At 31.6% G+C, this 13,674-nt stretch overlaps 1 protein-coding gene across 1 annotated transcript; it reads left to right on the plus strand.

The window, feature by feature from the left end:
• The first annotated feature begins 6,930 nt into the window (after window positions 1–6,930).
• LOC119688549 lies at window positions 6,931–12,576 on the plus strand. Its single transcript, XM_038103222.1, has 8 exons — window positions 6,931–7,422; window positions 8,945–9,149; window positions 9,216–9,290; window positions 9,342–9,754; window positions 11,778–11,939; window positions 12,012–12,134; window positions 12,188–12,238; window positions 12,293–12,576. Exons 1-8 carry the CDS (start codon window positions 6,931–6,933, stop codon window positions 12,380–12,382), a joined length of 1,611 nt encoding a protein of 536 aa, XP_037959150.1. The 3' UTR covers window positions 12,383–12,576.
• Window positions 12,577–13,674: the final 1,098 nt, after the last annotated feature.

A 13,674-nucleotide genomic window follows, 5' to 3' on the forward strand; every position in this document is an offset into this window, starting at 1 on the left:
CTGCGTTGAATGTTGTTACAATCGAAGTACGGCAAAGAAAGAATGTCAACTATATGGTATTGAGATACCAAGGGTGCCGTTCGAGGTAATACATATGAACCATCTAGGACCTTTCATTAGAAGCTGCAGTGGTAATGAATATATCATAGTGATCGTTGATGCACTAACTAGATATGTTGTAACTGTCGCTGTTAGATTAACGAAAACCTCTCTCGTCATCGTCATCACACACAAAAGATTGGAACACAAAACTTCGTTGCTTACAATGGAAGATAAATACAACAATAAATTCGACAACAAAATATTCCTCCATTAAACTAATTAACGATTTTCCGTTAAAAGACATCAGTGGAAATAAACTGTTTGCTGCTGCAACAGATAAAAATGTCAATATCAATAGCCACGAATTAAGCGCGTGTCGTGAGTCCAAGCACAGGCGAGTCAAGAAAGCTTGGCATTAAAAATCGCGGGTCATACGAAGTAAAGAAAGTTTTGCTATTTGACAGGTATGTCATTGGAGACATGGTAGGTGAAAAAAAAAAACAGCGTCGGTATAGCACAGTCATTAGCAGTGATAAACTGAAACCATGGTGTTCATTATTTCCTACAGTCGACGATGACTACGATAAAGATTACGATATTAACATATAGTAAACTTGTAACTCGAGAACAAGTTAATATCAGGATGGTCGAACTGTTACTCTTTTTTATTTTTATTTATTGCTCATATTGTTACTTCTTTTGTAGTATTGCTCATATGTATCTTTTCATGCTCTCATGCTTGTTATGCTCTCGGAGTGTAGTAGTGTAAGAATTATAATAAAGAAATGAAAGTAAGTTTGACGGGACACTCTTAAGTACGCGGATGTGTTTTATTTAAACGCGGCGTCTGACACTAGTTCGTAAGAGTTTTTGATGTCATAATCAAATGACATGAGTGGTTTTAGAATTATATAGATTATAAAAGATTAAATAAAATAATTTTTATTTGTATTCTATAAGACTATATTTTATAATAAATTCTTGTGTAATTCTAGATAGATCAAAAATATTATAAACTTTGTAGTAAATATTACGAAATTCTGATGGAAATTCGTTCGATATATTGTTATTGTCTATAAGATTTTAGATTCTAATATACAAGAAGCTTGAAATTTCACAATTCACAATTTTTTTTTACTGTTATTCTTTTATAAATTCAAATCTTTTTTAAGACTTCACAATAAAAAGAATCAGATCTAGTTTTAGTAATTTTAAAAGGAAGGATGATCAACCCTGATACTTTGGCAACTTGGTTAAAAACAATAATATTTTAAAGTGTGATAAATATTGATTTACAGAATTAGGTTTAAATTCCTCTCATTTTTTTTTATTAATTAATAAATTTAGAAATCTTTGGAATAGTCTTAAATCGTTTCTTTAACAAATTAAAAATATGTTTTATCATGTCTAATCACTTACCTATTTACTTTTTTTCGAAAAAGGGGTTATTAAAATCACAACTATGTTAGTTGTGGAACGTGCTTCAATATTTATTACAATTAAATATCAAAAAATGTACATTTTGGTGTTATATTTGTTCATTATAATGGTAAAAACGGGACCGGTTTGTTATAATTGTCGGGAGTATGGGCACATTTCGAAAAATTGTGCAAAACCGCAACGAAAGCCGCGTTGTTCAATGTGTTCAGGAAACCATGACACAAAAACGTGTAATAAACGAAATCCAGTAAATGCGATTGAAAAACCTGGTATAATAATTAAACAAATATATATTAACAATATCTTATGTAACGCTTTGATTGATTCAGGCAGTGACGTGTCTATAATTAAGCGTAATATAGCCATTATATTGAAGTGCAAACGAAGAAAATGTGTAAACACTTTAAACGGTTTTGCCGGTAGCGAATATTTGTGTTCCGAAAAGACCGATAAGTTGACAAAACTTTCGAATAACAAAAGTACAAGTGCGAAATGCTAGTGGTCGAAGATGATACCATGGCATATGACGCTATTATCAGTGTTGACTCATTGTTTGCGATAACACCCGAAAATTTTAAGTGCAACGAGAATTTTTCGGTAAACGAACAAAATGAGTTGCTTAATTTATTAAATAAATATTATGATTGTTTTGGCGAAAATCTAAATAAACTCGGTAAGACGAAAACAACGAAAATGGAGATCGCGGTTACATCTCCAACGCCGATAACAAAAAAACCTTACAAATTACCAATTTCTAAACAGGATGTCGTGGAACGAAGTGTTGACGAATTATTAGAGTTAAATATTATTCGAACATCAACTTCAGAATACCTGTCTCCTATTGTTCTTGTACCAAAATCGAATGGTAAAAAAAGATTTTTCACGACTTTGGATATGATGTCAGGTTATTATCAGATTGAAATTGCTGAATCATCGAAAAAGCTGACAGCGTTCGTCACTCATAATGGGAACTATGAGTTTAATCGAATGCCATTTAGCTTCAAAAACGTTCCGTCCATATTTCAAAAAATGATGAAACTTATGAAACCGCTGAGAGTTAAAGTGGTTAGTTACGTCGATGAAGTCATTGTGGCATCTGAAACAGCACAAGAAGGGCTTGATAATTTAGAAAATTTTGAAAATTATTCGTATTGAAGGCTTGACATTACTCTTTTCGATATTTTTTTTTTCATGAAAAGCAGTGTATCGTTTTTAGGTCATCATAAAACCTGGTCTAACAAAAACCATTGCGATAACACAATTTCGTTTACCAACGAATGTAACAGAAGTCAGACGTTTCTTGGGACTAACAGGTTACTTCAGGAAATTTGTTCAAAACTATGCGAAAAATGCTCATCCGTTACACAGTTAACGAGAAAGAATATTGCTTTTAAATGGTCATCGGAATCTGAAAGTGCTTTCCTCAAACTAATTAAATTGTTAGCTAATGAGCCGCTTTTGGGAATATATGACATTAACAAAGAACAAGAACTTCATACTGACGCAAGTAGTATTGGACTTGCACCCCATAGCATATTTTATTCGGTTATGTATAGATGTTGAAAGTAAATATCATGGATATGAATTTAAAGTTTTAGCGGTAGTTAAAGCATGTCAATGTTTTCGAATGTATCTTTTGGGCACACATTTTAAAATTATTACGAATTGTTCAGCTATTTCCAGTATTAAAACAGTAACACCAATGATTCCACGAGTCGCACGATGGCTGTTAAAATTGCTGGAATATGATTACACTTCCAGCCATCGCGCAGGTAAATGAATGGCTCATGTTGATGCAATGAGTCGAGCTCCTGTTGAACTGCCATGCGAAGTGGATGATGTGTCTGCAAATATAATGATGATTGACATTTCAAATGAGGATTTGATTTTGACGATGCAACAGCAAGATGCAAATTTACAACAGATTATTGATATTTTAAAAAGACGTATCGATTCAACACAGCGAGAGCAGCATGAGAAAGAATTCATTTTAAAGGGAAATTGGCTCTATGGAAGACATCATGATGGGAAAGATTTACTGGTCATACCGAAAGGAATACGATGGAGAATTGTGAGACTTTGCCATGATGATGCTAGTCATCCAGGTGTGGATGACACAATAAAACATATTAAACAACATTTTTGGTTTCCCCGATGTCGAAATTTTGTTAAGGAGTACATCAAATCCTGCGTTGAATGTTGTTACAATCGAAGTACGGCAAAGAAAGAATGTCAACTATATGGTATTGAGATACCAAGGGTGCCGTTCGAGGTAATACATATGAACCATCTAGGACCTTTCATTAGAAGCTGCAGTGGTAATGAATATATCATAGTGATCGTTGATGCACTAACTAGATATGTTGTAACTGTCGCTGTTAGATTAACGAAAACCTCTCTCGTCATCGTCATCACACACAAAAGATTGGAACACAAAACTTCGTTGCTTACAATGGAAGATAAATACAACAATAAATTCGACAACAAAATATTCCTCCATTAAACTAATTAACGATTTTCCGTTAAAAGACATCAGTGGAAATAAACTGTTTGCTGCTGCAACAGATAAAAATGTCAATATCAATAGCCACGAATTAAGCGCGTGTCGTGAGTCCAAGCACAGGCGAGTCAAGAAAGCTTGGCATTAAAAATCGCGGGTCATACGAAGTAAAGAAAGTTTTGCTATTTGACAGGTATGTCATTGGAGACATGGTAGGTGAAAAAAGAAAACAGCGTCGGTATAGCACAGTCATTAGCAGTGATAAACTGAAACCATGGTGTTCATTATTTCCTACAGTCGACGATGACTACGATAAAGATTACGATATTAACATATAGTAAACTTGTAACTCGAGAACGAGTTAATATCAGGATGGTCGAACTGTTACTCTTTTTTATTTTTATTTATTGCTCATATTGTTACTTCTTTTGTAGTATTGCTCATATGTATCTTTTCATGCTCTCATGCTTGTTATGCTCTCGGAGTGTAGTAGTGTAAGAATTATAATAAAGAAATGAAAGTAAGTTTGACGGGACACTCTTAAGTACGCGGATGTGTTTTATTTAAACGCGGCGTCTGACACTAGTTCGTAAGAGTTTTTGATGTCATAATCAAATGACATGAGTGGTTTTAGAATTATATAGATTATAAAAGATTAAATAAAATAATTTTTATTTGTATTCTATAAGACTATATTTTATAATAAATTCTTGTGTAATTCTAGATAGATCAAAAATATTATAAACTTTGTAGTAAATATTACGAAATTCTGATGGAAATTCGTTCGATATATTGTTATTGTCTATAAGATTTTAGATTCTAATATACAAGAAGCTTGAAATTTCACAATTCACAATTTTTTTTTACTGTTATTCTTTTATAAATTCAAATCTTTTTTAAGACTTCACAATAAAAAGAATCAGATCTAGTTTTAGTAATTTTAAAAGGAAGGATGATCAACCCTGATACTTTGGCAACTTGGTTAAAAACAATAATATTTTAAAGTGTGATAAATATTGATTTACAGAATTAGGTTTAAATTCCTCTCATTTTTTTTTATTAATTAATAAATTTAGAAATCTTTGGAATAGTCTTAAATCGTTTCTTTAACAAATTAAAAATATGTTTTATCATGTCTAATCACTTACCTATTTACTTTTTTTCGAAAAAGGGGTTATTAAAATCACAACTATGTTAGTTGTGGAACGTGCTTCAATATTTATTACAATTAAATATCAAAAAATGTACATTTTGGTGTTATATTTGTTCATTATAATGGTAAAAACGGGACCGGTTTGTTATAATTGTCGGGAGTATGGGCACATTTCGAAAAATTGTGCAAAACCGCAACGAAAGCCGCGTTGTTCAATGTGTTCAGGAAACCATGACACAAAAACGTGTAATAAACGAAATCCAGTAAATGCGATTGAAAAACCTGGTATAATAATTAAACAAATATATATTAACAATATCTTATGTAACGCTTTGATTGATTCAGGCAGTGACGTGTCTATAATTAAGCGTAATATAGCCATTATATTGAAGTGCAAACGAAGAAAATGTGTAAACACTTTAAACGGTTTTGCCGGTAGCGAATATTTGTGTTCCGAAAAGACCGATAAGTTGACAAAACTTTCGAATAACAAAAGTACAAGTGCGAAATGCTAGTGGTCGAAGATGATACCATGGCATATGACGCTATTATCAGTGTTGACTCATTGTTTGCGATAACACCCGAAAATTTTAAGTGCAACGAGAATTTTTCGGTAAACGAACAAAATGAGTTGCTTAATTTATTAAATAAATATTATGATTGTTTTGGCGAAAATCTAAATAAACTCGGTAAGACGAAAACAACGAAAATGGAGATCGCGGTTACATCTCCAACGCCGATAACAAAAAAACCTTACAAATTACCAATTTCTAAACAGGATGTCGTGGAACGAAGTGTTGACGAATTATTAGAGTTAAATATTATTCGAACATCAACTTCAGAATACCTGTCTCCTATTGTTCTTGTACCAAAATCGAATGGTAAAAAAAGATTTTTCACGACTTTGGATATGATGTCAGGTTATTATCAGATTGAAATTGCTGAATCATCGAAAAAGCTGACAGCGTTCGTCACTCATAATGGGAACTATGAGTTTAATCGAATGCCATTTAGCTTCAAAAACGTTCCGTCCATATTTCAAAAAATGATGAAACTTATGAAACCGCTGAGAGTTAAAGTGGTTAGTTACGTCGATGAAGTCATTGTGGCATCTGAAACAGCACAAGAAGGGCTTGATAATTTAGAAAATTTTGAAAATTATTCGTATTGAAGGCTTGACATTACTCTTTTCGATATTTTTTTTTCATGAAAAGCAGTGTATCGTTTTTAGGTCATCATAAAACCTGGTCTAACAAAAACCATTGCGATAACACAATTTCGTTTACCAACGAATGTAACAGAAGTCAGACGTTTCTTGGGACTAACAGGTTACTTCAGGAAATTTGTTCAAAACTATGCGAAAAATGCTCATCCGTTACACAGTTAACGAGAAAGAATATTGCTTTTAAATGGTCATCGGAATCTGAAAGTGCTTTCCTCAAACTAATTAAATTGTTAGCTAATGAGCCGCTTTTGGGAATATATGACATTAACAAAGAACAAGAACTTCATACTGACGCAAGTAGTATTGGACTTGCACCCCATAGCATATTTTATTCGGTTATGTATAGATGTTGAAAGTAAATATCATGGATATGAATTTAAAGTTTTAGCGGTAGTTAAAGCATGTCAATGTTTTCGAATGTATCTTTTGGGCACACATTTTAAAATTATTACGAATTGTTCAGCTATTTCCAGTATTAAAACAGTAACACCAATGATTCCACGAGTCGCACGATGGCTGTTAAAATTGCTGGAATATGATTACACTTCCAGCCATCGCGCAGGTAAATGAATGGCTCATGTTGATGCAATGAGTCGAGCTCCTGTTGAACTGCCATGCGAAGTGGATGATGTGTCTGCAAATATAATGATGATTGACATTTCAAATGAGGATTTGATTTTGACGATGCAACAGCAAGATGCAAATTTACAACAGATTATTGATATTTTAAAAAGACGTATCGATTCAACACAGCGAGAGCAGCATGAGAAAGAATTCATTTTAAAGGGAAATTGGCTCTATGGAAGACATCATGATGGGAAAGATTTACTGGTCATACCGAAAGGAATACGATGGAGAATTGTGAGACTTTGCCATGATGATGCTAGTCATCCAGGTGTGGATGACACAATAAAACATATTAAACAACATTTTTGGTTTCCCCGATGTCGAAATTTTGTTAAGGAGTACATCAAATCCTGCGTTGAATGTTGTTACAATCGAAGTACGGCAAAGAAAGAATGTCAACTATATGGTATTGAGATACCAAGGGTGCCGTTCGAGGTAATACATATGAACCATCTAGGACCTTTCATTAGAAGCTGCAGTGGTAATGAATATATCATAGTGATCGTTGATGCACTAACTAGATATGTTGTAACTGTCGCTGTTAGATTAACGAAAACCTCTCTCGTCATCGTCATCACACACAAAAGATTGGAACACAAAACTTCGTTGCTTACAATGGAAGATAAATACAACAATAAATTCGACAACAAAATATTCCTCCATTAAACTAATTAACGATTTTCCGTTAAAAGACATCAGTGGAAATAAACTGTTTGCTGCTGCAACAGATGAAAATGTCAATATCAATAGCCACGAATTAAGCGCGTGTCGTGAGTCCAAGCACAGGCGAGTCAAGAAAGCTTGGCATTAAAAATCGCGGGTCATACGAAGTAAAGAAAGTTTTGCTATTTGACAGGTATGTCATTGGAGACATGGTAGGTGAAAAAAGAAAACAGCGTCGGTATAGCACAGTCATTAGCAGTGATAAACTGAAACCATGGTGTTCATTATTTCCTACAGTCGACGATGACTACGATAAAGATTACGATATTAACATATAGTAAACTTGTAACTCGAGAACGAGTTAATATCAGGATGGTCGAACTGTTACTCTTTTTTATTTTTATTTATTGCTCATATTGTTACTTCTTTTGTAGTATTGCTCATATGTATCTTTTCATGCTCTCATGCTTGTTATGCTCTCGGAGTGTAGTAGTGTAAGAATTATAATAAAGAAATGAAAGTAAGTTTGACGGGACACTCTTAAGTACGCGGATGTGTTTTATTTAAACGCGGCGTCTGACACTAGTTCGTAAGAGTTTTTGATGTCATAATCAAATGACATGAGTGGTTTTAGAATTATATAGATTATAAAAGATTAAATAAAATAATTTTTATTTGTATTCTATAAGACTATATTTTATAATAAATTCTTGTGTAATTCTAGATAGATCAAAAATATTATAAACTTTGTAGTAAATATTACGAAATTCTGATGGAAATTCGTTCGATATATTGTTATTGTCTATAAGATTTTAGATTCTAATATACAAGAAGCTTGAAATTTCACAATTCACAATTTTTTTTTACTGTTATTCTTTTATAAATTCAAATCTTTTTTAAGACTTCACAATAAAAAGAATCAGATCTAGTTTTAGTAATTTTAAAAGGAAGGATGATCAACCCTGATACTTTGGCAACTTGGTTAAAAACAATAATATTTTAAAGTGTGATAAATATTGATTTACAGAATTAGGTTTAAATTCCTCTCATTTTTTTTTATTAATTAATAAATTTAGAAATCTTTGGAATAGTCTTAAATCGTTTCTTTAACAAATTAAAAATATGTTTTATCATGTCTAATCACTTACCTATTTACTTTTTTTCGAAAAAGGGGTTATTAAAATCACAACTATGTTAGTTGTGGAACGTGCTTCAATATTTATTACAATTAAATATCAAAAAATGTACATTTTGGTGTTATATTTGTTCATTATAATATAATTTTTTTTATTAGGTTCCTGTTGGTTTTAAAGGAACTGTAGTTGGTATTCACACTGTAACTGATTCTAATCCTGTACGGCTGGAGTACGTAAAAACAGTTGAAAACTTTTATGAAATTTTATTTGATAAAAGTTTCACAGGTGGTAACGATATTTATGGATTGGCACCGGGACATGTATCTAAAGTTCCTGAATCTTCTCTGCTTTTAATTATTCCAGGTAAATATAAAAATATTTCTATTAATTTTTTTATTGTGATTTTATTGTTTTAAACGTGGTTTGAAGATAATTGTAAAATAAGAGGCCAAGCAGAACAAAACTTACAACCGTTCGATAATGAAAATTGTGTTGCATTTAGAGGTGTAGAATCAAATAAAAATAATGGCTATAATAACATATCAAATGTTGTAGATACTTCAAAAAATATCGATGCCAAATCAATACAAAAAAATAAAAATTTCCAAAAAAAATCTAGTAACTATTTTTGGACTCCAATACATTCGTTACCAGCGAATAGCAACGAGTTTTGGACTCCAACGCAAACAGATATTGTTCATGAAGTCACCAAAAACAACCAATCCTCAAAAGCAAGTGCAGGTACAGATTTAAATTTTGGTATACGATTCCCTGAAAATACGAGTTTAGGGCACTTTACGCATTCTTATCAGCCATCTACTCAAGAATCAACACAATTTAAAATAATGAAAAAAACTATACAAAAAACTCCAAACGTTGAGATTGATTATAATTCAAAAACAAATGCTTTGAAGTTTTTACTTGGGATTCACATGGATAAAACTTTTGAAAATTGTGAAAAATTTAAGGTAAATTTATTGATAAACACCCAAAGCAAAAAAACCGCACTCATATAAATTTTGATATTCGTAGTTTATCGTTTTCAATTATTGTGAGATATTCGTTTTTTGCTTTTTTTTACATTTTTGTTGTTTTGTGGGTAATTTGTTTGAATGGATTTTGTTATTGTACTACGAAATATTTTGCCTGTAGACATAGCTAAATAACCACACTTGTATTCATTTTAGAAGAGTACACTTTAATAAAAGGTCAGAGTGCCGCCTTTTAAAGAAATACCGAAAAACTTATCAATTAAAGGGAAAAAAATGGCTCTAGATGGAAGAAGTGCACCAATTTGAAGAAAAAAGTAATATATAAGATTGGTTCAAAAATGCAGTTAAAATTAGGGGAGTGTTTAAGTCAGTTACTGACATACAGGGGGATACTATTCTTTAAGACGGTTGCACTTCTTATCATTGTTCATAATCTGCAAGAATTAATGTGAATAGGTATTTTCGATTGGTAAATCTGCGTTCGCTCTGTTAAATTTTGGTGCACAATCAAATGTTATGATCAAATATCATAACCAACATTAGAGTCATATAATATTTTTTGTTGACTTTACCTGTCAACTCATAAAAACAAACAGTTATTAATTTAACGGTAATCTTGCTAATCTGGTAAAATATTAATTGTGTCAACAATTAATGTCGAGTGTTATACATTTAGCTCGAGATTCACCAATCGAAAATGAAAATTGCAGTAAAAGTGAATCTCGAATAAAAATGTTACCACAAATTCACCAATCGAAACTCATAAATCCTATGATAGGTCCTTCCATACCGTTTTGTTGAATGCAACCGTTTTGTTAAATGCAACAGGTTTTTCCTGTCCTAGCAGCTTCGATACCAAGTTTCCTGCGCCATATATAAGCCGGCCGTCCTCTTTGTCGGCTTCCCTGCAGATTGCAGTGTATGACCATGAGAATAACATTGTCTTGAGTCCTCCTTAGTGTGTGGCCTAACCACTCCACTTGCGCATGGGTATGTCTTAAGAAACTTCTCTTTGGCTTGCCGCTTCTAAGAGTTTGTTATGTGATATAGATTGCAGCCAAAATATATTCGACGCAGACACCGATTGAGAAGATTTGCAGTTTTTGAACATCTGGCGGTGCTGCGTTCCATGACTCGCACACATACAACATCGTCGATTTGACGCTGGAGTTATAAATGTTCAATTTTGTGCGGGTAGACAGGTTACGAGACTTTCATACTCCCATCAATCAGCTATACACTTGTCTTGCTTGCCATAACCGATCAGCTTCGTGCTTTGTCTACTCCTGGTAATAACGCTGCCAAGGTAACAGAAATTTGTTTTCGCACAGTTGATTTCAAGCCCTACAAGTTTAACTGTGTCCGAAAGCTTGCGGAGTTTTTCTGACATATCCTCATAAGAGTAAATCAAAAGACAAATGCAGAGCAAATCCTAGCCCACTTTGTAGCCTCTGCCATCACTTATTGCTTTCTTCATTATTTCGCCAAGGATATTACGGAAAACGCGTAACCTTGCCTTACTCCAATCTGGATTCTTTTACTAAAATTTCTTGTATGAACACTCTGCAGCTGACGTTGACAAACAAGTAGCGTTGAATATGTTTGGGGTGGGAGCAAAATCGGAGCAAACATAAATAAATTAACTCTATATGTTACTGTGGAACTGAAAAAAACAATGGAAAACGAAGATATTCGATTCCATGCCTAACAAAATCAATAGTATTATTTCATATTTTAAAAATATCAAGTTACGATTAGCAAAATAGAAGAACTGGGGTATTTTTAATTAAAAATTTATTTTGGTGTTTTTTTTTAATATGTACCTATTATAAATCTATTTAGTGTAAGTTCATACATAATAGAAAAAGATTAATTTTAATGATTGTGGGTCAATATATAAACTTTTGAACGGTTTTGAAACTATGAATGGTAGAAAAATTAAGTGTGGCTTTTTTTGCGTTATATGTATTATGCCATTAAATTAACTGAATAACTATAGCAACTACCACAACCTCCAAGATGTTGGAAGGATTCGCTTAACATTACCACTTACCCTAAATCCTCAGAAATATGTTTTAATAGTCAGCACGTTGAAAGCCGAAATGTAAGATGCAGCTCCCTTTGTAACGCACAAATATTTTCACAAGTGTCAAATACTGCGGTAAGAATTTATTTATAAATAGTATAGACGACTTTACTAATATTTCTACTAATACTTTACTAATATTTGTAGGTCTTACCATATGTGCAGAAGTATAGTTGTAACAATACTCACGAGAATTCAATTAAAGTAAAACAACATAATACAAATATTCCAGTTCAAACAATGCATGTTACATATACTCTTGATAAAAATGTAAATCTATTTAAAATTTTATTTCTTTTTTTTTTATTGCCTAGTAATTTCAGACAGACAAGATAAACTCGTCAAATATTTCGGGTGAAAAAAACCTAATAAAAGTAACACATTCGTAGTATTATATCTTTTTGTTTGATAAATAAATTTATTTTTAGCTAAAAAAAACGGAGAAACCATACCGAACACCTAAAATCGCAGCAAAATTTGATAATACATATTCATCAAACTTAAAAGATTACGAGTAAAATATAATTACATAAATATATTACAAAATATTTAATTGAAATGTTTCAACATGCTATTAGGTCATTAGTGTACGTGATGTACACTATATACATATTCAAAAACTAAAAATATATTTAGTTTTCATTTATTTTTGTTGTGGACATTACTATAAGTATACCAACGACCTAATAGCCCATTAAAAATCATTTTAATAAATTGCTTTTATGGTTATTGACTTTATAATAGAAACTTTAATAAAAATATTATGAATTTAAACCTATATTCCAATTTTTTTAAGTTTACTAATAACTTATTCTAATTAATTTTTAATAGTTAAAAAATGTAAATATCATATAATATTAGGACACTCACGCCACTGTAATGTTAATATTGTAAACCGCACCGGCAAGTTCCAGATCAACTGTGTGATGGCATGATTTTGGAAGACATGGAAAGTGTGAGTAGATTTTGTTTTTTTTTTTTTTTGAGAGACAAAGGGTGGTCTGGTTTGCAGGAATAGTAAAGTGGCGTGATCGTACCAAAGAGATTTTGAGGAGAGCAGATGTAAAAACTAAATATAAGAGTTGTATGTTTCTAGAATTCGAACACTTAAGACAAAATACTATTAAATTTGTAATTTAATAATTGAAATTTGACAACCGAATTTAATAAAAAAGAAAAACAAAATTGGAAAAAACAGAAAACCTAAAAGAAAATTTAGAGTATTTTATTTCTTGTTTAAAAGGAGTTCTTAATACTGAACTAGCGGGAAATATATAACATTCGAATAATAATATTTACAACTTAAATTTAATTAGCCTACATTATATAGATATGTGTGAAAAAAAACTTAACTAAATGACAAATATTGAAAATAAATATAATAATAATAACAACAATAAGAAATTAAATTAAACTAAGCGAAGGGGAAATATCGTCGATGGAAACATAATTGAGTGTTCGAAATTGTTGGTTGACATTGAGACTTTTATTATAATTAATTCAAAATAAAATGAAATAAATGGAATGGGTGTTGTCAATTTAATTTGTAAGATAAATTTTATAATTTAAATAATTAAATTTTATTCAATTTTAATTTTTGTTAGCGCAGGTGAAATACAAAACACGTCTTACCTTCACGAACATTTATTAGAGAAGAAAAAAAAAAGTTACAGTAGTTGGATATAAAAGAGAGGTTGCCAATGTAATTAAAATAACCATTACATTTTCTGTCGCAAACAAATATCACTGCGGACTATTGATGTTTTTTTTTGCAAGTGTAAAACGTAAATAGTGAATTAAATTTATCACA

This window comes from Teleopsis dalmanni, chromosome 1, assembly GCF_002237135.1.
Source record: "Teleopsis dalmanni isolate 2A chromosome 1, ASM223713v2, whole genome shotgun sequence".
Taxonomy (NCBI): Eukaryota; Metazoa; Arthropoda; class Insecta; order Diptera; family Diopsidae; genus Teleopsis; species Teleopsis dalmanni.

Bases quoted from the DNA above. Each gene is read 5' to 3' on its own strand.
- LOC119688549 (XM_038103222.1), top strand. From the start codon at position 6,931: ATGGCTCATGTTGATGCAATGAGTCGAGCTCCTGTTGAACTGCCATGC. The intron at 7,423-8,944 runs GTAATACATATG...TTTTTTTATTAG, and splicing joins TACCAAGGGTGCCGTTCGAG to GTTCCTGTTGGTTTTAAAGG. The intron at 9,755-11,777 runs GTAAATTTATTG...GAATAACTATAG, and splicing joins AAAATTGTGAAAAATTTAAG to CAACTACCACAACCTCCAAG.